Source organism: Rissa tridactyla, chromosome 11 (genome assembly GCF_028500815.1).
Source record: "Rissa tridactyla isolate bRisTri1 chromosome 11, bRisTri1.patW.cur.20221130, whole genome shotgun sequence".
In the NCBI taxonomy this organism is placed as follows: Eukaryota; Metazoa; Chordata; class Aves; order Charadriiformes; family Laridae; genus Rissa; species Rissa tridactyla.
In genome coordinates this window covers 1,947,377-1,974,366 of record NC_071476.1, presented here as the reverse complement: position 1 = coordinate 1,974,366, position 26,990 = coordinate 1,947,377, and the positions used below count along the sequence as shown (strand labels likewise).

Sequence of the window (26,990 nt, the reverse complement as noted above, 5' to 3'; positions counted from 1 at the left end):
ATACCTCAGGTTACAGAGGTAACGGCACAACATCAGCTGATACTTGACCATTTGAAGTTACTTATTTTTAAGCCACTCCTCAGAAGCACTACAAATATGGCACCAATCAATTTAGTACACGAATACTGGGTATTATTACAGACCTTCTATGCAAGTTGCAATTACGCTCTTCCTGACCAACGATACAGTCTTCATTATGGTACAGTAGGATTTGAAACACATTTTCAGCTTTTCAAGTTAACAGTTTCATAATTTATGTGGCAGATGTGCAAGGCAAACTGCACAGAAAGAGATAAGCCAAGAAAAACATCCTGATGGCCACAAATGAATTACGACTTGTGGGAGGAAGGAACTATAAAGCTATTTCCTGTGCCTTACAACTTCTAATCACAAAAGACTACCAAGTAAACAAGATAACCCAAAATCCACCACGCACACACACTTTCAAAAAGGACAGTGACTTTAAGAATTAAATTGAAGACTGTTAGAGAACTTGGAGATCTCTCACTTACAGAAACCACCACTGCACATTGCTGAAGTCTTCCCTTTCAAAGTTTCCCCTTTCAGAAGTTACCCAATTGCAGCTTGCTATATTCTTAATGTTTTTGTAATTGCTATGCTACAGCTGAAGTAGTTTTTACAGATGTTGGGAACATGAGGTGACTAATTACATGTTAGTTTTAAAACATACTTGTGCAAGGAATGAACACTTCCCCTCCCTAAAGTTGATTTAAAGCTGATTTAATCTCTCCTACTGCAGATTCCCTGCAGTATGTGAGCAGCAATATTTTCTTATTCTTATAGAAAACCAACTCTGTGGTTTACACCAACAGATACATGGTTCTTTAAATATCTTAATTTGTCAACAACTGCAGAGTGGCAACATGCGGTGGTAAATAACTTTCAATCTCACTGAGGACTTTGCCATGTTAATACTACCTCTACATACAGTATTTCTTCATCTAAAGCCCAAGCCCATTCTTCGCTTCCCCATTCTTTAGGGGATATTTTGCTTCCAAACGCCTACCCTAACATTCTTCAGTTAGCATCCTCTAATCTTCCGTGATTAGACTATCTTCACTTTACATTTCCACAGTTCCATTTTTAAAGGTTTAGGAAGTGTTGTCATTTTGCTCATTACACTTCATTCAAAAAACCTTCTTTAAAAGGAGACTTACCAAAATAAATGCTATACTCCAGCAGGTAGAATGAGTCAATATACTTCCTTTCAACTTATGTTGTAAGAACATCACAATAGCATTTCCATTGTTTTTCAGTATTCGTTTTTAGGTCACATTTTTGAGCTCAAATTTTAGCTGAAATTGGAGCACAATTACACCTAAACCATTCTTATGACAAATCCAATTAATCCTAAGCATGAAAACCAATTTCGCAAACAAGTGGGAAAAAAAAGCTGCCTTTCAGGCAACATTTGACACTTTGGTGGGACAGTTACATGCTAACTTTTCATTCAGACAGAAAGGAGACGCTGTTACTGCCCTTTGCAAATTTTCAGTCTCCTTGCACTCATGTGAGCCTACATCTGGCTTAACAGACATCTTTCATAGCTCCTATTCCTGTGGATTTAAATGCTTTCAAACTTCAATACACTATGTTTCAACAATAGCAGCCATATAGTCAAAAGAAGTGGAATTACAAAACTTGTATAACTTTTTGTAGCTGCAGAACCAGAGATTTCCATATGTATGTTATAATCACATTACTAATTTATTTTTGCTCAGTCCCCAGACTTACTTTGCTACTCTGCTGCTTACACTTCAGAATTTTTTTCTTCTGTAACAAACAAACTGCAACACTTTGAAAAATATTTTTTAGAGTTAACCACATTTCTGAACAGAATTCAGTCAGATTCTGCTTCCTGCTTCAAGGCTCAGCAGGAGCCGCTATATTTTCCGTCAAGTGCTGCATCTTTAGTTTTACCATGTTTGTGATCCAATCAGGTAACATGACTTATACTGAAAACAAACGTTTAACCAAGTAGAAAAAAAAGAGGGCAAGAGAAATCTAATTAAAAACACACTTTCTGTAGAGTGCTTTTTATACAAATAAAATACCAGCATAAAAAAGTCAATCCCAATAAACACTGCTAGACAATTACACCATAAAACTAAAATTTAAATACTTTATTTTGGGAGAGAGAGACTGTAACACTCTTCACAATAGCTTACACCCTCAAATCAACTGTTTCTTTGTACTTTGTTGCATTCATGTGACTTCAAGAGCAACTTTCCCTGAAAATAAAAAGCTCATTTCAGCTGGTCATAATGTGTGGCATAAGCTGCCTTCTGAATAAGGTATCTAGCGCTACTTCCTTCTTTGTACGCACAAAGTACTAAGATACCATATTCAAGCCCATATTTCAAGTATTTTAAGTGCGTACAGAAGCCTTCAAAGAGACTCGCAAGTACTCCTACTCAGTAAGCTTTAAGGATTGGGGCACAAGATTTTAATGTTGAGAGAGAAGAATTTACAAGAAGAATAAGGTCTTATCCTTCTTTCAAAACAAGAAATAAAAGGGGTACAAGTTTTCAGAGGACACGGAAGTTGTAGTTACACTCAACATGAGGCAACGGTAAGCTTTGAAGTTGCGTAACTTCAACTCAGTTGTGCACCTCAGACTTCCTATTTTTGACAATTAAAAAAATCTGAGAGTGACCCTGGATGGAGGAGGAAGATGGGGAGGAAAAAAAAAAATCCAAACCAAACCCCAACCTCACAGTAAAAAGAATACTCTACCACTAGCTACGACACTCCAAACCCTCCAGAATGATGTGTAATCACTTCTGTACTTACAACCATGTTTCTCCTACTCCCAAAACAAACCTTACATTTTCAGAGTGTCACAAGAGCTGTGCCATTAGTGCTTTAACATGATCCCCAAAAGCTACCATGCCACTGAAAAGCCCTCCTCACCTCTAAAGCTTCTGCAATTCTGAGCTCTTTGTAACTGTCCGCTCACTACTCATGCAAAATGTGTTCACCAAAAAAACTTCATACTAGGGTTTTCTGATTCCATGAAGAGCATGTAACAGTTGTAAGTTTACAGTAATGCAATAACTGGTGAAGGAAACCTCCTGGTGCTATAGGTGCTTGAAGTATATTAGCTGAATACTTACAGGTAAGAGATTTTACTCTGGAAAGCAGGAACACTGCCTGGTAGTTACTACCCTTATGAATGGCGCAGACCTATTCAGTGTTACTTACCACACTGAATTCTAAATAACCCAAACTTTCTTTACTCGAAGAATTGTTTCAAATATTTGTCAACTGACAGACTATTTAGTGTGGACAGAAGAATGTACATGTAATAATATGGAGTTTAATATTGCCAAAAAACACACATCCCCAATATTAATGGGACCATGCTTAATGATCCTTGTAGTTTCAGCTATCCCTTCACTGCAAGCTGAGTACCATTAAAACATTGCCCTAATTCCAAAGTTATTACAAATTAAGCATTACTCTAAACACATGCTAGCTGTTCCACTAGGGAGGGCTGATTAAAGTTTAAACAATGCAGGCGCTGAAGCTTTTAACACACAAACTGATCATTCTCTGCTACTGTATAATCACTTTGGCACTACGACATCACATGCACCCCTGTACTTTGCAATATCAACCTTCTGCAATCCTTTCGAGAAGAATGAACCTGAGTACAGCAAACTCCTCTAAGCCAACAGTAAGCACCTATTACAAGCTCTTCTCTGATCAGACCCACAGGCCAGGTACAGGTAAGGTTACCAGATCTGTCTGGGGTCCTGCTCTGAAAGCGCTACCCCTGTTCCCTCCAGCCTGTCTGACAGCTCTAACTCCTGCCAGCTCCTCTCCCTGCCCCTTCAGGCTCACAGAACCAGAGTCAGAAACCAACATCCCAACTGTAGGTAAACCATACGTGTCAAACACACCCAAAAAGTCGCACACTCTCCCTAACACCCAAGGCCAGCTTTGAAGGGCTTGCAGCTTCCGTCTGCCTCCAACTAGAGCTATGACCCTGTACAGCTCCACATTTCAGCTGTGATGTAGCAAAGCATTAACATCGTATTACCTAAAAAAGCCCGAGACATGTATCTTGTCGACAACAGAATCTATAAGTACGGTCCAAGTAGCGGGTGAAGCAACTAAGCAAGAAAACCTTCAACTGCTGCTTTAATACAGCCTTGTGTCCTGGAAAACATCTTAAGACTGCAGCAGAAGCTGCACTGCACTTTTCAGAGTAGGAGAAAAGAAGAGGAGGCAACAGTTTACACACTGTTATCAAATTGCAGGCTCATAACCAGTTGTTTTCCTTCATTTATTCAAGTGTCTTTCAGTGGAATTGCTATGCAGGAGGTATTCAGGAGAGACAGACACTTGAGACTACTATCTTCATCTTTGTTTTTCTAAAATGAACTGCATTATCATTTACTGATCTTATTTCTAAACACACATAATGAATTCTATAGTTGCTGCTCTTTGCAATAAAAACCAAAAAAACCACCACCTCAACATCAGATTTCAGGCCTTTTATTTCATGAAAATAATTAGAATAAAATCAGAAAATGAATACTGATGTCACTAAAGAGAAGCTGATCAGCTTCGCTTCTCAAAATTGATTGCTTACAGTCTGCTTTCTTACTATTTGAAGCTGAACGCAAGAACTATTACATTATTGCATGCAGTGCTACAACACCCACTACACTCAATAACTCTAACCCCCCTGCAGTGTTTCCTTCCATATCCCATACCAAAATCCAATCCAGAAAAGACCATACTACATGGAGTACGTCTGGGTGCAAAAACCTTATTTCTTGACTCCACTACACATGGCCATAAGAGGAACACAATCAAGGCCCTTTAAACTTGTGTGTCAGTGTCTCCAAGAACATCTCCCTTTTCCTTGGAAGGAAGCTATTAAAAAACTAAGCCTGTCCCTGCACCTCACCTTGCTAAAAAGTAAGAGCAAGAAATTCAACTGTAAAGTCTTAATTGTACTTTAATTTATAAGATGTTAAATTCCTCATTTTTATGTAAGCAACCTTTTTGAAAAATGCACCCAAAAATATATTTTCTTTATGCTTTTGTTGCTCACAAAGACTTTTAATCCAAGTGCTTTATGTTCACTATTACAGAATGGCTCTGAAAATAATATCCTAAACCAGAATCAATTCACAGCTCAGGATCAAGACACAGCTTAGCAATTCTGTCTTCTCGACTAGCTCTTCAGTCAACCAGTCACTGGTCATCTAAATGCGTACTGTTCCCAGTGTAAGATGCTGACGCAATGTGTATCTAACCTACATAAGATACATGAAGTCACCCATTGCTACCACATTTCCTGCCCACATCGCCTCTCTGCCATTCACATGGGGTAGGAGGATACCAAGTGATACAGTTATCTTCCTGTTCTTGCTCTGCCCTTACACCTTTAGTTCTGAATTTTCAGTTCAATGGGACTGACTGGTTGACAGTTTGCTTGTTAATTTGATTTGAAAAAGTTTTCTTCAGCATGTTGCCCATCTCTTCAGCCGTGCCTATGTTATTTTGTGCTTGGTCCATAATGGATTCCTGCTAACCATAGTATTTTAAAATGGGACACTGACAGAATAGATTTATTCAAAATTTTCTGAAAGAAATATATTGCATGTTCCACCTTATTCTTCAGTCTTCTAAAAATCTGTCTTAAACCAAGACAGGTATGCTTTGTAACAGATGTATATCTCATACAATAGACCAATAAGAACTATTTTTCCCTTCACTAACTGGAGGCCTTCCTCCCATTAAATTACTTGGCATCTCCTGATCAAGTTAATTTACTATAATCCTAATAAAGTTATGCTGACAAGTTTCCCCACTATTTCTTCTATAACATCTCATTACATGGGATAAGTACACCATATATAATGAAAAAGCACATTAAAATAGTTCAACTGATAGAAGAATTACAGATGAGGCTCATAGTACATGAAACAAAAATGAAATACCATGGAAGGGCTGCACAATGCACTTTGTGTCACTCATGGTATTTCCACTGGCAGAAATAGTGAAGTGGTTTTTCTGCAAAAATTGAGTGTTAGGCAATACAGGGCTGTCGTACCTTCTCAGTCCACTTTCATTTGATATATTCTGGTTGATCTTCATTTTAGTATTCTATAAAGAGCTGTTACCGTTGCAGAGAGCTGAGTCAGACCGGAGACCGGCTGCGGCTGGGAGGGAGCTCTTGTGATGCCCCAGCCCACCCACCCTGCTCAAGCAGGCTCAGCAGCAGGTTGCCCAGGACCATGCTCTAGACAGGTTCTAAGTATCACCAAGGATGGAGCCCCCCCAGCATTTCCGGGCAGCCTGCTCCAGTGTTTGACCATCCTCACAGTAAAAGAGTGTTTCCTTCTGCCCAGAGTTAATCTGATGTGTTTTAATTTGTGCCCACTGTTTCTTTCCCTATCAAGTTTTAGTACTATTTATTGTGTCTTTGAGTACACAAGGATATTACTGGGATATGATGTTTTAGTCTTGTTTGCCCTAAACAAGTCTTTGATTTCAGGTGGTTCTTTACAATGACAAAACTGAAGTTTCTCACTAAACCCACCAGAATAATTAGTACAAGAAAAAGGAAAAAAGTGCACGAGGAAAACAAACACTACTGTTCCAAGAACGCACTGGGGAAAAAATACTTGCACAGGATTTAAATCAATTCAAGGTTCCTAGGAACGTCAAAATTAGTTTTCAGACTATACTACAGCCAGTAAATTAACAAACAAAAAGGTTTTTAAAAAATCTAATCTTTTCCTACTTCAGTTGTTCATCCTTTAATAACCTTGAATTATTATGTTTCTTTCCTGCTACAAGTATATCTAAGAATAAAAAGCAGTCACCATAATCCTAAATAGACTAAATTAGCTTAATACCTATTACTCTTTTGTCATTCAATTTTCTATGAAGGCAGGTCACAACCTAGAAATCCTTCTACTACTGCATTAAGGAGTTAGACAAAGTAAACTTGGGTAATAAATGGATATAAACTTGGATAAAGGCAGAGTGTCCTTCTACAGCTATTCACAGCAGAGTATCCAAAAATGGGCACAAGCAGTAAGAACACACCATTCAGAACAAGTGAAGTATTACAACATAAATGTTATATTAACAAGTTTTCAGATTGGTATCTCACATTAAATAAGAAGTGTAGCTTGGCAAACTAAAAACCCACAGGTTCACAAACACGTATTTTTACTCAAAGCAAGCGTTCTTTTCTGGAATGAGTCTGGCAAATTACATACAAATTAACTTTCAAAATACCAAGCCATGCTTATTTGCGGGGGATAATGATGTTTCCTCTCCTTTCATAGGTATCATTTGTTAAACTGGTTCCTCCAGGAGATCAAGTAACTCTTATGTCCTAAAAAGGTAACAAGAGCTGTTCCATTTGCCTCGGAGCCCCAGTTTTAGTTCCTGTCCACACAGAGATGATAATTTCAAATTACACTGTGTATTTACAACAAGCCAATTTCACTATGGTTCAATACAGGAACTATTTATTTATTTACTCACTAATGGTAAGATTACTGGATTTTTATGATCTAATGTCTGCAGCTACAGAAGTTACAGTTACCGTGTAATTAACAAAAACCTGACACTGGCAGTTTAAAGGCTAAGAGACTCCACTTTCCAATTAGAAGTCTACTAGCACTAAGTTTTCAAGGTGTCTCAAGAAATGCAATCATCTGTTTGGTAGCAAGGAGAGATAACTTCTATCACAGGGGTTTAACTCGTTCATACAACAAACACCTCTGAACAGAGCGGGGGGGGGGGTTCCCACCTCTCTTTGCCTGATCATATGGAAGAGTAGTTAAAATAATTAAATAATCATCAAAACAGGGAATAATTAAAAGTGACAGCAATTATTAAGATACACGCTCTATTCACAGATGTAAGTTACCAAGAATGTAATTTATTTTTCAGAAGATGCATCCACCCACTGCAACTCCAATAAAATTACCTAAGGTTATCAAAAGCCTTTTTCTTCTCTTTACATTCAAGATGGATTTAGAGAAACCTTCAACTGAGAGGTCTCACAGAACAGAAAACATGCATCACATAGGGATGTATGTTTACTAAATATAAAGTTACACCTTGAGAGGGAACACTGAACAGTCTGTAATGTACATTAGGACACTTCTAAACAGCTTGACAGGATGGGGAAAGCAACCAACAAGAAAAACATTTATTGTTATGAGTCAGAACAGAGCAGAGAAAAACACAAACATACTCCCTAACCCCCAAAAGGTCTCATTATTATTATTAAATAGGTTAAAAAAAATGCAGGTCAGTATCATTAAACAAGTTGAATATACACTAATATTTCTAATTGTATCCCAAATGAATGAGTTAATATCTATTAAGCATGCAGTCAATATTTAACTGGTTAGGGTAAGACACACTATTTGGATGAGGAGAGGGAAGAGTACAACAGCTATGTAGTGGTTTCCTTAAAAGACACAAATATATTCTTATTTTGTCACATTAGTTTCATTTTTAATGGCAAACCAAACACATCCAAAAAGATTCAATCTATTTAACATGACCTACATAGAATACCACTCTATAACTACTGAAATATATTCACCACCAGTATTTCTAATACAATCAGCTGCACTTTTAAATTGAATTGAAAGCATCTCTCATGTGAAGATCTGTTGCATCCAGAGATCACCTCCAGCCTGAATCATTCAAAGTAGCACCATACAAAACAACTACCTGTTTCAGTCTATATCCTTTTCCCCAAATTTGGGACCTGAGAGTGGAACCAGAAATACTGATGCATATCCCCCAACACAACAGTGATACAAACATAGAAAGGTTAGCTGTGAAGCTTTGAAGTAGGGACATACAGTAGAACAACCTTAAGAAATTTAAACTTAGAATTTAAATTTGTGATCTTTTAGAGCAGTTCTGCAGCTAACAAACCACTGACAGGGCAGTTTCAAATAACAAAGTTAGGTAAAAATGTATCATCATCAAAAAAGGGTCCCAGTCTATCATCCTGTCCTTTTCCCTATCAACACAAGTGCTTGTGGTGCCATAAACAGCTGCTTATGCAGCACGCTGCCAAATCAGTTAAGAACCCTAAAAGCTTGGGGTTTTTCTTTTAGCTATATCAGCAAGATAGCATAAGCATAATACACAGCAGCAGCATAAGGAAGGCAAAGACAGTGAATGGCCAGGTGTAAAAGTGAGACGGTCTCTTTTAGCAGAAAAATAATCTTAGAGCTCCTCAACCTGCTTGTGAAACCACATGCTAAGGGTATACTTCAAGCACTAACCCCGTACCTTGCTCTCCTTTGCCCCCAGCCACTTATTCTTACCCAACTACCACTCCTTTCTTTATGCCAGTACAAATATTTGTGTGACCATGGAGTTAACTATACCAGGGAACTGATCCAGCAGAGAATTAAATTGGCAAAAACAACTGGTTAGTCTGAGAGACAGATTCTCTCATCAAGCAGAAAGTACGCTAGTGCCAGCAAAAGGGAGAGGGAAGCGTGCAGTCTGTGGCAGACGGAAGGCTGTGAAACCTCTTTTACCATCAGCCTACGCTTACACCGACTGTGAAACTTCAACCTAAGATTTCATGGCTTAGGCTATGTTTTCATGTTTGTGATAACACTGATGGCATTTGAAACTTCAGGGTAACTGTGAGGGGAGACTCAGCCATGTGTTCCTGCGTCCTCCGCGTACGCTAGCTTTAACCACCTCTCTCCTCTCCCCTCCCCTCCCATCCCAACACTGCTTCCTCAGATGTGTGACACAAACACTTGTGCGGTTGTATGGCAAATGAGTCTAGGGAACTAATCTAACTTAAAAACAAATAACTTACAAAGTCCTTTTGGGAGAGAGACAAAGGAAGAGAGAAAGCTTCCAATTGGATCTGTTCCTCTATGTGGTTCACTGCACAGCAACCTAAACCACCACACGATGCGGGAATAAATAAGTAATGAATACTTTTTCTAACACTGTTATTGAAAAAAATACTCAGAGAGCCACAGCCTACACAGCTTTCTGGAAAGAACTGAACTACCAACTTCTAACCGTTTCATATGACCTTATCTTAACAGACACTTGTACCTTAGAAAAATAAAGTGCACCCCTGCTAGAATCAGATCTTATTTTTCAGAGAGGCAGCATAGAGGGACTGTTTTGTCACGAGAGAGTTATGCTCTCCTACACGATCGCTCTTTCTAAAGAGACTACTGAGCATCCTTAAAAGAAAGTTTTAGCTATACTACAGCTGCTTATTCCAAATGGAATAGGTAAAAAAAGCTCATGCTCCAAACTGAAAGACGACAGCAGCTGTCAATCTTTGTCTATACTTGGGCCCATATAAGGCCCACTATAAGGAGCTGGAAAAAGATCAATCACAAAAATGACTACTTTATTCACCTGTTACATTTGCTAATTTAGTTTTTCATTTTCTTGCCCTATTATCAGTTTTGCCTGATGAATAAAAAAATTTGAGAAAAGCATTTAAACAAAGTCTGTAAACCAGTCAACTTTAAACAGAAATTTATGCAATCGTACATCTTTGTTTTAGTAAAAAAGCAATTAAGGACAGTAGCTGGCCTACTTTTTCCAAAACCAAGAAGTCTCAATTCCACCCCCACACCCCCAATCCTTTTTAAAATACTGTCTTAATATTAGTTTGGAACACAGAGTGGTAATTTGGAAGTTGATGTTTCACATGAAGCACAAGCAAGCAAAGCATTTGGAATATACTTGAAGCAACAGGTCATGTTCTGCATGTTGGAGATGAGTTTCCCAGCTTCAAATGGGATTTCTTCTATTATGACTTATGGACAAGTTGTATCCTAAACTTCATAATAAACAAATGAGAAAAATTCCAAGAGTTCAAAAATGAAGCATACAACTCTTAACACATTTTTGTTCATCCCACGAAACAATGCTTCACTTCTCCAACATCTTGTCTTTCTGTTTTCACAAAGGCTTATCATTTTCACATAAATACAGAAATTCATTTTAAAACTTGAAATGAATGGAGGCAGATATGCGATACAAGAGTCGGATCAGAATTTCAAGATTGAGTTCTAGGACCATTGCGATGCTTAAGAGTTGCACCTTGAAATAGGCAAGCCTGAGGAGAGAAAGCAGTAGCGCGTTCCACATTTGCACAATGCTTTGGAAGTAATTATACCTTGTATATGAAATGATTATGCAAATCAGCTAATATTTTTAATATACTAGCTGGCAACACAACCAAGAGGAATTATCAGAGAACTGAGTTAAGCACCTTGATCCCTCTGACCACAGTTGCACACAGTGATGTAGGTAAGGCTCTTATCTCTGACCAGCTTCATTTACTTCCCAAGCAGAAGCCTAGTCTTATTTCTGGCAGGGCGATGCAAAGCAATGTTTTAAAAATACTTCCAGGATGTAGAAGTTGTCGCATATACACACATCATTCAGATTCCCTGAAAATACATAAGGCCAACACCGTAGCTAGCCTTATGCAATGTAATACAAACTATTTTTAGCTTCCATAGGGTGTAAAATGGCAATAATACATTTGAAAGAGCACTAACAAAAGCACCACTTGAAGGACCGTTTTGGTGAAATTTGTGTGTTTGGTCACAATCACCTTATGCTAACTCTGAATATATACTGCAGCACGTAATATTTGCCTACTTTTGATTACTCCACCACTTGAATATTCAAACAGGAAAATGACATATCTATGTAGATGAGATAACAGAGTATAATAATTTCAAAGATGTATATCGCCAATACTAAATTACATGGCTCAAAGACTACAAGCATTTTTATTCCTTATTAAAACCAGCAACTTTTGAAAAGTTTTTTAAACAAAGGAGGAGAGCCCTAAGAAGTAAGTGCTGTGACAAGTAGTTGGCAGACACAGGCACGCAATGCTGCAAAGCCAAATGGCATGTTCAAATACAGTCCTCCTTTGCATTCCCAAGACTATTTCTTCTTTCTCTCACTCTCTGGTAACCAGGCAGAGGACAAGTCCTTATAGGGCTGGAGATAATCATCATCATCTTGCTTGTAATAATGATACAAAATGCTGTTCTTAAAGCAGTTATCAGCAGGACATCTCTTAAGCAGCAATCGGAAGATAACTCATGCAGGGAGGGTTAACTGTCCCTTACATAAAATGATGGAAGCATTTACTGCTCTGAAGATCTTGCTTATGCAAACCAAAATAAATCTTAAATGTAAAGAAAACCAAATGATCCTGGAACTGGAGCAAGGGAGTTTACAGAAGGTCAGATAGCAATAGACTAGTGTTAGACAGTTATTTACCCTTTCCCCGTATATATCATGTGATGGATCGTTTACCATAATACCTGCTATTACTAAACTAGCAAAGAGCACTTGATTACAGAAGAGCTCAGTAGTCTGGGTGGACAAATCCATGAACCATAAGAAAACTGCCCGTAAACAAGAACAATTACAGGTACATTAAAAAAAAGTAGTTAGGCAAGAGGATTTAAAACCCCCAGCTGAGTATATATGGGATCTTGCTTATATGTTGGTCAAACATGAGCAACATGGCGATAAGCAACTGAAAGTTAACTGTAAGCCACATAATTGTAGGGCAAATTACTGGTATGCATTTACCATGTCAGTAAGTACAATAGCTAGCAGACAACATGAGACTGGAGGTCAACAAATCCAGAGTTTTAACTGTTATCAACTCACTGCAACTTGGTTTACTTGACACAATTATCTTTTTAGCTTTCTTTATCTGTGAAGTGGGGGGTAATACAGAAACCTCTACTCCTCAGCTGAAGTGCAACCTCTAATTTGCATGCCATGCTTTAGGCTACACCAGCTAGGAATTGCAATGACAATCGAAGCAGTAATTCACTCTACCAATAAATTACCCTTCTCTTTACAGCTTGTATAATTAGAAGTACTAAAGAAAACAAGCCGTTTATTAACCAGAAGAACTTCTCCCCTACCTAGTTGTATTGGAGCTGATGACAGCAGCTCCTTCCTTTTTCACCAACGGTAAAAATCCTTCCTCCTTACATAGATGAAACATCAGAACAAATAATAGAGGACCCTAGTGCCTAACTCTACAAATAAATTCTAAAGTGTTATAAATGTTTCCAGCATTTAGTAGTCGTGCAAGCATTACAATCAGTTCTAAACAAGACAACTCACTCTCCATTTAACAACAGCTTAAAATATTACACACTCGAGCAATTCATCAAGCTTGCAAAACGTATGAAGACATAGCTCTGTAAAGCTTCAACTCCCACTCTACACCACGAGGGAGTGGAAATACATTCCTGCTGGGTCACTACAAAGGTGTGGTTAAGAGCAGTACTAGCAAAGCAGTTAGGACTCAGCCAGGTGGACAAAAACCTGAACTGAAAAGGGGACGGAAAAAACAGGGGGATGGCAGCTGTCATATTCCTCATACTGGCAAGAAATTCACAGGCCGTCTCCTCTTCTAAGTATACATCCAAGAAGCTCAAAGACTCAGTGACAACTATCTTGCCCACCTTAACTAATTCAAATGAACATATAGATTATACCGACCTTACTACATACTGATCTGTCACCTTCACCAAATTTTTAATTAGACTGTTTCTTACCCTTTGATGTGTGGAAGGTGCTTAAAATGAGCTCTCTCACATTCTGGTCATGCAAAGACCACAAAAGCTAAGAATGGTAATAAAGTTTTAAAGAAAGTGGCCATAAAGTCTCATCACATTGTGACACCGGCAGCAATCTAATCTCAATGGGTCCAAAGGCCTTCCATCCTGCTTACTGCACGTCCATGACAGGAACTAGTTAGCAAAAATGTTAAGTTACAGGGACATCTTATATTGAGAGGAATTATTGACATGAGTTCAACTAGCCTTGCTAAGTATGTATGCACAAATGCTGTCTTCTGCTTTAAGCAGAAGAACCTTGTGCTAGATTAAGAACATACAGTAACATTTCTGGAAAACGAGAGTCAGCAGATTTGCTTCAAGAAAAGATGATTCAACAGAACTAGAGAGAGATGTGATGGCCTGGCTTTTGAACTTGGCCACAAGGCCAAACTAATACCTTCCTGCTTCTGCCCAGCTAAAAATTGTTTTAACGGTGATTCTTAATATCCTGTGTTTTCTTCTGAAAAACTTACGGGGTTTTCTTTGTAGAACTTCCCTAGAAATTTCACAGGGAACACAAACCACAACACGTACTTGTCTAATAAGATTAAAAAAGGAAGTTACCAAGTTGCCTAATACTCTAGATTTCCATAGCCAGGACTCCAGAACTATATCTCAGCAACTACAATACCTTTTGCCAGCTGTGTTATCACACAGTAGGGAGATACTTTGAGGTTTTGATTATCAAAGTACAGACGCACCTATATGGATAGAAATATAACTTTTCTCATATAAGCTGCTTCTACACAGTACTGGCCAGCCTGCAGATCCTTAGTCTCGTGCAGCCCACAAGCAGTTCAAATGCAACACGTAACCTCAAGTTTCACCACGACAACCACAGGGGCTATTTCAAAGCACACATAGGGTAACCTGACCACCCAGCTACAGGAGCCGCAGAACACCCGGGACAACTGTCACCAGGTCATCCAGAGACAAAGCTAGAAAACCCATTGTGCAGCAGAGCAGTGGGATACCTGGTGACCAGCACACTTCCCACCTGCCAAATGTTCTCAGAGCTCACACTCCCACCAGCTATCTAAAGCATGCTATGTGTGCCTCTGCACTCTGTCACATTAAGTTGTGGGTATGCAGCTTGTTAGGTCAGAAAAATTGGCCACCTCTTGCATATAATGCTTAGGCTACATATTTCTACCACAGACTTAAGTCTATGACAAAACAGAATCTAACAAAAGTCTACTACATTACTTCAGGAGTGACTCAGAACTGCCACCTGACTCACTAACTTTGCACCATCCTGGACTTGAGCCATCAGAAACCTCTGCCATTTAAACTGAGTTTACTGTTATAACGCAAACAAGTTGAGCACAGAGGGCTACATTTATATAGTTTACGTTCCAATTCAGTTTTGACCTACTGGGGAAAAAGAACCCGTATAAATAAACCGATAACATCTATTTTAGATGTTTACCTTCTGAAATTAATCTATTCACATAATAAAATAGCGTGAAATAGAATTTATTCCAGAAGAAATGAAAAAATTTAGACCTGCACCTTCTAAACAAACCAGAAACTCAACATAATTCCACGCATGTGAAGAACTCTCACACGCATTGCAGTACCTGGGAAGAAACCGGAGAGTGAAAGAAGTTTGACATTTATTTAGAAACTGCAAGAATAAAGCTTAGGAAAAACAAATTTTACTAGGCACAGACAGGCTTTATTAGTTATTTGGTTTAAACCCCAAACAAAATGCCCAGTTAGAAACAAGGTATTACTGTTCAACTGCAACTAATCACAGCACTTTAAATTTAAGGAGGGGGAGTTATATTAGCAGCTAAGAACAATGAGGTTAACAAAAGGGAGAACAAGACACACAAAGTATCTTGTCACATCTTTGAACAGTTTAATACTCTATCACATAGTCTTTCTAAATTTCATATATAATAGGACCACCATTTAGTATCAAAAATAACTGTCTTATGCACAAAAGGATGCAGATCCATACTTTTGAGTTTCTAGAAAATACCAAAATACAAATAGTAGAGGCGATTACAGTGTGAAGAGAACTACAAAGCAAAGTTCACCTAATGAACTCAACTGCTTAACTTCTATCACACAGAAGAAAACATAAATACCAAATACTTCAATAATACTAAATACAAACTGGAATTTTTACTGGGTATTTTGCAGTTGTTGACTTATTTTTTGGTTCTAAAACTTTGAAGAATTTTAATAGGTTACCATTTTTACTTGGGTTTTTTGTTGTTAAAGTAGCCTGCAGACATTGAAAAAAATAATTAATAGTAGCTTAACTATATATCAATGTTTGCTGAACTTTCACACACCAAAAAATCTAAAAATTGTTTAATCAGGTCCTCCACCTTGAAATATCTCTGACCTAACCAACCTCTCAGCCACCTGAAGCCCAAATAAGGATAAAAAAACCCAGATGAGTAAGTTGAAATTCTAAGATGATAAGTATCAGCTGACTACAGATCCAAGATGTAGAGCTAACAACCACTAAAAAGCTATTAAAGTTTGAACTAGCAAAATCTCAAGCTATTTGCACATTTTCAAAATGCCCATATAATCATATTCCTTTTTTAAGGAAAGAAAGAGACTTTCTTCTTAAAGTTCAGTATGTTCCTGCCACAGCATCAGCAGTTATTTATGAGGCAGATAATATCACTTAGCCTCTTCTGCAGAGAATTTTTTAAGTCATGGCATTAAGACAGAAGACATTATGACAAATCTGCACCACACACAATGGGACTATTGATTTTGATGTCTCTAAATACTATTTACTCTGTAGGCTCCACTTCCCCCCCATTCCCCCCCCCCTTTTTTTTTAAATACACAATCTGCTTTATTTGGATAATGTTATTCCCAGAAACTAGAGTTTATTCAAAAGACATTTTTGATTATTTGAAATGTCGACTTCTTGCACCTGGTTTGGAAATCAAGTGTCTTTTCTGAACCAGATTTTGATGTACTGTTTGGTTTAATAACTTATAAAATATCCTTAAAAGTAAACATTTTAAAAACAGTGACAGTGTTATAATGCTATAGTGATCACTAATCCTACACAAATAAACCTACATAAGGAAAACTTAAAAAAACCCCACATTATTTCCCTGAAAGCATCCTTTTAGGTCCTGGAACTCAAGACAGGCCTATTTGGGTTGTCCTACTATATACTGCATTTCTCACATTATTAAACCTAATTTAGCAAGGGCTGAATTTGCATGCAAGGAACTGTAAAAAGTTCCTCAGGAGAAGTCTCATTCACGCTGGTTTTTAAATGTCATTGATTCTTGGCCTAGAAAAGTCTCAGTCCAGTATGCAGCATCATAAGCAAAACACCTGATTATCATGAATAAGTTGCTGTTTCTCTTCAGTTTATTGTCTTTAAGCATATATATAAAAAGCAGGTCAGTTTAAGAAGTGTTTGGAGAAACAAAAGTAAAAAATGTTCAAAATGGAATCTCGATTTTGAAAGATTCACCCTTTGACTTCTAAGGCTAGACACAACTATAAATTCACATAACCTCAGTTGGTATATACTAATCTACAGACCTTCAGCCAGTTATTCCTCTAAGTAGTTCACAATTCATGGAAAAGCATTCTAAGTTTGTCCCTAAAGATTTATTATTTAAGGAGACAAAACATAACTTGTCTTAAGTTCTCCACCATATCAAATTTTTCCCATGACAAAAATAAAGGAGTGGCTGAGAAACGCAACAATAACGTCATGTTATCAAGCTGCAACACGGTGATCATGATAACCAAGACCACAGCCAAGTTTGCAGTGGGAGGAGGCTCCACTCAAGGAAATAAACTTGCAAATATCTGAGCTGTTTAAATGTTTAAGGGGGGGATGGAGCATTTCACTACCCTACCATGTTCCACCTCTGGAAGACCCAGGGGTGGTGAGTCAATGGCAATTGCAACAGTGACCCGTCCTTCGGGAGGAGGAAAACACTTAGAGAGCATGTGGTGACTTTGGGAGCACTCTGAAAATTTACTGTTGTACAGGTGGTTCTTCACTCCCCTCCTTCTTCCACTGACCTGTCTGTTTCTTCTTAAGGGGCGTAGGGGCCACGACAGGAGCCAACCCAGCAGAGAGAGATTTCAAAGGCTTCTGTACCAAAATAGGCCCACAGCCCCGGGGACCCTGGCAGAGAAGGGGGCACCCAAAGAAGAAGTGCAGCTCGCCAAGAGCTGGAAGGGCCCACACGAGCCCAAGAGGGGCGGGAAAGCAGCCAGCCATAATGGAAAAGGCCACAGACTACCTGGAAAGCAGCCCCTGCCTGAGAGAGGGGCCAAAGCCGGGCCGTGAGGAGGGGCACGGGAGCACAGCGAGCAGAACCCCGGGAAGGCGGGAGGGCGAGCAAGGAAGGGGTCAGCTGGGCACGGAGAGGGTGGTGAGGCGGCCACCTCAGCAGGGGGAGGGGCAGCGGCCATGTTGTGAGGGGGGCCGGAGGGGAGCACAGGCCCGGCTGAGGGGCCACGACCGAGCCGCCTCGCGACCCCCCGCCCGCCCCGCCCCGCCCCGCCCGCCGCGCCCCGCCGTACTCACGCCTTGTCCACCAGCTCCCGCACTTTCCACATATTGAGCATGGCGCCGACCGCCTGGAGACCTCCCCGGCCTCGCTGCCCTCCTCCGCCGCCGGCCCCAGGAGGCCCCGCTAGCCGCGCTCCGGGCAGCCGCCGCCGCGCCGCCGAGCCAGGCCCACTCCGGCTCGCTGCCGCCTCTGCCCAGCGAGGGACGCGGCGCCGCTCCCGGAAATGGAGAGTGTCACGGCCGCGGGGCCTGCTGGGAGATGTAGTCTTCCCGCCGGCGGGGCGGGGCGGGGCGGGAAGGCCGTGGCGCCCCGCAAGGCATGCTGGGAGCCGGGCGCCAGCCGGGCGCGCAGCCTGCTGGGAGTTTTAGTCTCCGCCGAGGGGCACCGCCTCTGCGCGCAAGGCCTGCCGGGAGTTGTAGTGCTGCGGCCTTCCCTGAGGGGGAGCGGGCCGGGCCGGGCCTGGCCGGGCCGGGCCTGGCTTGGCTTGGCTTGGTCTGGTTTGGCTTGTCATGAGGGCTCCGTAGATACTGTCACATAGTGGCGGGGCCGAAGCTTTGTGCCCTCTTTGGCTTGGGGTGCGGGTACAGGCCGGCTCTGACGCACCCGCCCTCACACGCATCAAGCCTGTGGTGAACTTCTTGACCCACAGCAAGGCACAGCAGGAAGAAAGGTCTGTGCAAATAGCTGGTTAAAGCACAAAATACAGGTGCAAAAGTTATGTCTGACTAGAATATGGCATAAAATACTCTAGTTTTATTGCAAGGAATGCAATTAAATGATAAGGGCAGTATTCTGTCTTTATGACTACCTGTTTGCTGACCATGCTGACAGACTACGGTGAATTTGGGGTGGACTTTCTGGATTCTCTTGCAGGCCGAGACCTGGATTGCTGCAAGAAATGCGACACAGGAAAGCGGATGAAAAGGAGCAGCATGTGCACTAAGGTAGCATAGTCCATCGTGGCACAGCACATGCACTTCTTGATAAAGATCAAGTCAATTGACAAAAAGCCAAGGAACAATCACATACATTAGAGCTGCCTCAGGAGAATATCCACTGTTTTAACATATTTGTCAACAAGCATTGCAAGACCATCTTCAAATATTGCCTATGCAGGGTATTGAAGCGGCATCACAGCTCCCTGGGTATAATGAAAATAGTGAAGTCAGTGGTGTTATAATCAGGATTGTCAGACAGTTTCATTACATACATTTACTTTTGTTCTATATCAACTTGTTTTCAATGTGAGTTTTGAATGACCAGTCATGATGGAGGGATTTTCTTCTCAAGAGAAGTCTGTTGGCTATTTCTTGGCAAGTCACAGAACATGAACAGAGTGCCTGGGTATTATAGTTAGTTAACAATATATTCTTGATGTATATTTCTTGGTTTTGTGCTTGTGTCATAAGTGAACATATTTTGCCTAAAGAATATATGTATCTGTAAACTTTTACCCAAAGGCAACATATATCTGTAAACTTTTTGCCTTTTAATTGTTTAGTCCGAGCAAGCAAAAACAGGCATGAGAAAGACCAGTTGCATCTTCACTTACTGGTCAAATAACAGTCACCTCTTTTAAAAATTGGTGGTTCTCTGAACTGTTCTGGAAAACTAAACAGCTGTTCACCTGCCCATTTTCTGACATCCCATTATATCTTTTTACATAGGTACTTTCATGGCTCTGTCTCCTGAACATCTCGGTGAAATCTGTTTGAATACAAGAGTATCCTGAACGGATCATCAAATCCAGCATCCTCAAACTAACAGTAGTAAGTATTAGATGTTCATGTAAAGAATGTAAGAACTGCTGAATGTGGATTGATCAGTCCCCAGGTACATTTTTCCTATTTTCAGTTTTCTGTAGCTTAGGGACCTGGTTCTGGAGTATTAGTACTAAAGCTTTCTATTTATGAGCACTGGATGGACTTTTGTTTTATGAATTTAACTGATTGCTTTTTGAATCCTTTTAGATTAGCTTACACAACACCTTGTGGCAATGAATTCTGTGTTAGAACTGTTGTGTGAAAAAATAGTTCCTTTTGTATGTTTTAAATCATCTGCTTAACAGTATTACTAGTTCAAGTATTATGAGAATTAGTATATAAAAATTTCCTATTGCTCCTTTCCTTGTCAGTTGCGAATTTAGAAATCTGTAGTTTTCTTACTACACTGTTTTCTTCACTGTGCCTAAGACTTGCAGTATACTTAAGTTTCTCCTTGTTCAGAAGTTGCGCCATACCTTTTTGATTCATCTGTATTTCAAACTGAAGGGGAAGAACCAGAACTGCATACAGTAGTGAAGACACTGAACAACCTAGACGTGTTTTATGGGTTTTTTTTCTCAGTTTCCTTCATAAAAGTTCTTAACACAGTTTGCGTTTTTGAATGCTAGTAAACACTGAGATGATACTTTATTCTGCAGCACAGCATCTATGGTGACTGACTGTGGTTGGTGTTTAACTGAACTCAGCACCAGTATTGCTGTCCCCACAAATGCAGGGCACGTTACCATGTGCCTTTCCGTTGTGGACTGGGAGGAGCGAGATCCTCAATTTCATATTCTAACACCTGGCAAAGCAATCTGGATGAAAACTCTCGCTCTTTGATATCTGCCCTTCATTTTTTTCTGTGAATAAACTGAGGACACTGGTTTTCAGGACTAGGAGAAGAAATTGATAACCTCTGTTTAAAGAAAAAATAATATAAAGTATTATAATTGGAGCTTACAGAAACACAACTTTTCTGATTTGCTAGAAATGTTGTTATTTTTAAATTTGGCTTCAGTCCATATTGGATCAAAATCAAATTTCTAAATACATTTCTGATGAACTGCAAGTTCCCCAGATTCTGCTGTGGTGCAATGAAACTGATGTTCTTGTTAGTGCTGGTTTTCTTGAGTAGCTGCGAGCAGCTCCCAGAGTTCTGAGTGCTGGAACTGACCTGCCAGCTCATGACGGGCAGTTTCCAGGATCCGGACTCTTAACCACACCTAAAGGTGCACAATCCCCAAAGCCAAATCCACCCGTTCCTCCCTATTTTCCCATCAGGGATGACATTTGGACTGAAACAGTTGGGGATCAATAAGCCATCATTTGGTTGATTTGGTTGTTTGTTTTTTACAAATCTTTGTTCCTATGTGAAAAAAATTACAATGCACTGTAATCATACACTTCAGAAAAAGCGAATAGTAAAGAGAATATTTTAGATGCGGGCATAGGAAAATAACAGTATATGCAGAAGAAAGAGAATGAAGCTGGAATTTAAAAGCAGTTAAGATGAAGGTGCGTATCTTTTAAGCATCACTAGCTATGTCTGGATGCAGTAATGGGGCAAGGAGAGACGACTGGCATTTATTGTCAATTTTAAGGTATAGTAAAAAGCAGGTCTTTATGTGAGATTGAATGCAACATGACTGACAGTAATTTTGCCATCCCCATTCTGTCAGCTACTGATAAAGTGCATGAGCATATGTATAATTTCTGAATGATGTGAAGACACTTTCTGGTTCATAAGTAGTTCCTTTACAAGAAAGATCTGATCAGTGTAGGTAGAGGGAGTTTCAAAGCAATGCAATATTCAGCATAACAGGTAGTAGTTGTAACATATATCATGTAGAGGAACTGTACTTTATTATAATTTGAGCCATCAATTACAGGAGAAGCAGTTAGAGAAATTGAACTAATTTGAACACTGCAATAGAGTTTGCACCTGGCTATTCCAGACGTTAATATGGGCCATTTGGTGCACAAAAAGTCTCGCACATTCCAAATGCCTGGAGAGCAATATTGTTGTTAATATCAACCATATTAATGCACAGTAGAGAGATGTCCAAGTCAGTGATTAATTTACAATTAAAATGTAGAAAAAAAAAGAGGAATGTCAAGGAAAATCACATTGTCGCAGGGGAGGGGGGCAGTGGCACAGGCTGAGACAAACTTTTCATTTAAAGCAGTATTTGTTTTCATGATTTCATAAAGCTCCACTTTTTACCCACTTACACAGCTGAAGTCTGAATTTCGTAAAGTCTGTTTGTTCTAAGAATTAGTCAATAGGGCAGAAGTAATATTGAAATTATGTTCTCTGCTTGTAGGCTGGTTAGTGTTCCAGGCTTTTCTGAACAATTGCAGCTTCTCCAAATCCAAATCTGTCTTTCTGTAACACATCCCATACACACACACATATCATGTTACAAACAGAAGGTCACTAGGTGGGCTGTTTCGGAAACTGTCTTCCTACTCTGACATAGAATGGTTCTGCCTCTGGTAAAAATGGCAAAATCCTCCAGTCGCCTCCGTGATTGTAAAACTGCCTGTAAAGCTTCCACCACTCAGCACCTGAGTCTGTATCACACTCGTATCAGAAGGAAAGAGTCTTGGGGTGCAGGCAGTAACAGGGAATATTGGCAGTGCATACCCCCTGTGGGAACTGTGGGGAGAGTGAAAAGGAGACTGTGGCAGTGATGTGTGTGGTTCCAACTTCATCCCTCCTAACACTGTCCTCTTTCCCCCTACGCTGAGGTGTTCCACCCATTTACTAATAGCATTTGCATGTCCAGAGCCTGTCTGATTCATTATAAAGGAAAATAGGTAGCAAATTTATTCAAAGTTTTTTAAGTGAAAATGATCCTATTTTAAGCTTCAGAGCCAAGACTATAACTTATAACTGCCCATGTTACGCTTGTGGAAGACTGGGAGTACTGGGCAGAAGTGGTGACTTATCTCAGAAGCTGGGATGACAACTCTGCCCCTCAGACAGCTTCTTCTGCCAAGATAACAGTAGCATATTTTTTTTGCAGGAAGGCCCTGCAGGGAGGCTGCATTGAATGTTAACATCAGTCTGTATTCAGCCCTAGTGCTGCTTTATTTTTTAGCCTGAAGAAATGAAGGTTGATTCCATACTGTGGTCATACTGTGGATTTTGCTCTGTCTCCTCACAATCTTTTGAAACAGTTGAACAATTTCATTTAGACGAGACACAGGTGCTTACTTCTAAAAGAAAATTACAAATCTATGCAAAATTCTTACAGATTTTCTGAAAATGACAGAGTAGGAGAGACCATATTGTTACTGCTCCTGAAAAAGTAGTGCAAGCTGAGCTCAGCCCTTAAAGGAAAGCATTTAAGGTCAAGGTTCTCTTCTCAGGGTTCTCCATTGTCCAGTAAGCAGTAAATTCTGGCTTTTCCTGTGTCTAGGGCATTCACAATGTTGCTCTTTGTTGTGGATTCCCTGATGTCTAGAAAGGGGTGAGTTCCCACTGCCAATATTACCATTTAATTATTAAACCAATCAACTATGAGACAAATGTCCCCAGGGAAGCCGTCTTCATTAGTTCCACTTTTTACAGAACTACTTGGGGGTTTTTTGGTTTCTCATTTTCTCCCACATTAGCAATTGGCAGTGTGTGCATGGCTCCAAATTAGGATGAAAATGTGGGGTTTGGGGATTGCCAACTAACGGTTGATATTAGATGTTCTGAGTTTTCCTTCAGGCTGATGATGGGGCACTATCTGACACTTCTTGGGGAGGCTTTGGAACCATAGTTTCTAAAACATTCCCACTGTTAGAAGTGTAAAATATGGGGAACCCCCCTCTGAATTATGTCCTGATGTCACAGCTATCTCTGTCATGCCCCTGGACACCTCCTTTAAGTGGCTGTAGTACTTTCCAAGGGAAATTTAGGAGTTTGTATTTGAGAACTGATCCTCGGAGTAGAATTCTCTTAGATGAACGATGCATGATCTTTATCTCTCTCACAGAAACTCATCTCCAGATTTTTCAGTCTTTTAAGTCTGGAGTCTTTAGCTCCAGTATATTCTAAGAATCTAGAGCCTGGATTGTTGCTGGTATTTGCTATTATGCAGCTGTTCCAGTAAGTTCTTTTGTCCACTGACAACAATCCATCTCTAGCATTTAAACTATACAGGAGGAGGAGAAAAGGACAGGCCACTTCTGCTTTTTGTAACAGTTAGCCCTTGACAGGTTTGTCTTGGTTAGCAGTCTGGGTTTGAAGTTCCAAAATTCCTGTGACAGTGGCCAGAGTTAGAAAACTGGTAGCAGAACAGGGCTGAACCAGAAGCACATGCCAGACCAGTGAGGTCAGAATTCTTGGGTATGGTTGCAGTCCGTAAGTGTTCCCATTTGTTATGTTGTCAGTTTGACTGTAGTCCAAGTCACTCAGCTTTGTGCCAGATCCCAAACCAGAAAGGTCTTGTTTGCCTGGTTTCCTAAGGATACAAGGCTTATGAGATCTTGCTGTCTCTGTGTTTGTGTCTCTCAGTCCCCTTGCAATTACTGTTGGGCCAATTTCAAACACATTAGATACAGGGGTGGCAGGCTTAAGGATATGAAGTTATGTTTTGTGAAAATGCACAGCTGTATGGAGAGATACACCATATGAATACCCCTGTAAGCATGTAGTAGGAGTAGAAAGGCTGCAGTAGGAGTTCAGCTGAATAGCTAGGAATCCCCTTGGAGAGCACTGTTACTAGTGTTCCCGTTTCTGAGGGAGTTTGTTCATTCTTACAAACAGGCGAATCTAACTACAAGACACAAAACTATAGGAAAACAGATCTCAGTTATTGCTCACTGAAGGCCTTGTTTCTCTCTGGCCTGGCTGCTCTCATAGGTATTAACTAGTATCATACATGCCTTGTATGTCCCATCAGATAAAGCCTACTATGGCTTTTCATCAGCTATGAACAATGACAGGACAGTTGTAGTCATGCTTCCCTCTCAACATTACTAAATAGCCCCCTAAATGGGTGAAAGAAATAGCAAATCAAAATAATCTTCAAGCTATGGTCCAGGGCAACTGCTGTTTGGTAAGACAGTAAAACGTGGTCAATGAAATCACTGCAACTTTATCTCTTAAAGGTCATACATACATATTTTCATGGATACAAACTAACAAACAAAAAATAGGGAGATATGAAAGCAGTGTTTGAACAGCCAAAAATTAGTCTAATTTTTATTTGGCTGGAAATTAAAACTGCCATGGCAACATTTCACAAGATGGTCTTCAAATTCCTTTTTCATAATGTTTAGCTGGACTTGGATCGAAACACAGTAGATGGAGACATTTTCACAGACTGGCAGGCTGGGACTCTCCAGCCTGGAATTATCCAGTCAGTTTTAGTCAGAGCAACTGGCTTTCTACCTCAAAGTGTGAGACAATGCTTTAAAATGCTGCTTCCCCCCACTCCCCCCAATAATTTTTAATTACATTATGTTCCAAAGAAAAGAATGGAAGAAAGTGCCGCTGATTTTTCTATGTTCAAATAAAATAATAAAAAAAGCTGTTTAATGAGTTTCTTTTCTCTCTTTCATTTCACATAATAATGTATATGCATCAACAGGAAAACAGTGCAGATGCAAGTCCTGTAATGTAGGGCTCCCACCTTAGTAACTTCTGTTAGGGGGAGGAAACGGTTCTACGGCAACTTTTACTTCCATGCCTCCCTCATCCTTCTTTTCTATTTCAGTTGCTTGCAAGGAATGTGGTTGTTTTGGTTCATGTTGTTTTGCAAAAATAAGGCTTTAAAAGCTGCTGTTGACTATTAGTATTTTACAAAAGCAAGCTGAAAGCACCATCACCAGCATAAAAGCTACTGAGGTTTTAATGAATTAAAAGGAAAGTTGAAAGAGCAAAATCAATCTCAGAGGTGAAACTGATGCAGTTTGTTGTCAATTTAAGTGAATGTCAGATGGAAAAAAATACCATAAATGAAGAGCATGTATTTTTTGTGCTGTCTGCAAGAACCAGATTTGATCCACTGGGATTTAAGTGGACATTTTCTTGCAGCATTGAGTAACCTTATCCGCAGTCATTTACTGCAGCTTCTTCCTCAGGATTATTTGGTACTGGCCACCATCAGGTAAAAGACAGTGAATTAAACACATTGATAATCTCCAGTTCCAAAGTTCTTCTGTGAGGTTCTTGACAGTTCATTCAGTATTGAAGTTACTGGGTCTGGGACCTTCAATTTTTAGATTCTGACAAAGAAAGTGAGAGCTACCATCTACTCTTTCTCTGAGATTGAGGACAGCTTTGGGAACAAAGTGATGCTCATTTCCAACTGCCTGTCTCCTTCTTCTGGAATAATTGCCAGACAGATCTAAAATTTTGCCTTGCACGCAGTACCATCCAGTAAAACAAGTATGTTGCAGAAGACCATAATGCAGCGGCCTGGTTAATTTTATACCAGTTGTTCTACTGCTTTCTTAATTTGCAATAGTTTCAATTCCTCTCTTGTTCCCATTGGTCCGGCTTTTATTTGCAGTCTCCCCCTGTGTCATGAATGTAATGCTTACATTAGGATGAAGGTTGAGGGCTGAGTTGAGAGAGAAGATATTAGCTGCCCTTAAGCTTTGAGGTGCTTGTTCATTAGAGTTCATTAGTTTGGGAACTGCTTGCTGTTTTGGAAGAAAGGAACAGAAGAGAGTATAAATGCTGCTAGCCTGAATAAAAGATTCTGTTACTGGGAAGAGAAAAAAACCCAAAAACATTCACAACAAAAACAAAGAGGCAAGAGCTCTGGAGAGGCAGGAGTTGTCAAAAAGCCTTCCTCATCAAACAGACTTCAGAGAACCACAGCAGACGGATTTTCAGTACCAGTCAAATGTAAGAATGTAGGAAGTTGACATGCTGTCCCTTGGAGAGCCAAGGTATTGACAAAAGACATGCAAACTTGAAAAATGTACATTTGTGAAAAAATCCATCCTGACAAGTGACTGCACTTAAGTCGCCAAATGGACTTTACCCGTGGGATGAA

General features: G+C 39.9%; 1 protein-coding gene and 1 long non-coding RNA gene across 2 annotated transcripts in view; one reads left to right on the top strand and one right to left on the bottom strand.

Moving 5' to 3' along the window:
- CLINT1 (clathrin interactor 1) overlaps positions 1–18,450 on the bottom strand; it is a 52,604-nt gene extending 34,154 nt beyond the window's left edge. The window contains exon 1 of the mRNA XM_054217115.1: positions 18,235–18,450. Coding sequence (XP_054073090.1) covers positions 18,235–18,275 — 41 coding nt within the window. The 5' untranslated portion in view covers positions 18,276–18,450. The remainder of the gene's footprint in view (positions 1–18,234) is intronic.
- A 202-nt stretch (positions 18,451–18,652) lies between these two features.
- LOC128916342 (uncharacterized) lies at positions 18,653–25,460 on the top strand. The gene is made up of 4 exons (XR_008468929.1): positions 18,653–18,890; positions 19,094–19,164; positions 19,888–19,989; positions 23,016–25,460. It is a non-coding gene; the product is annotated as an uncharacterized LOC128916342 (long non-coding RNA).
- The last annotated feature ends 1,530 nt before the right edge of the window (positions 25,461–26,990 follow it).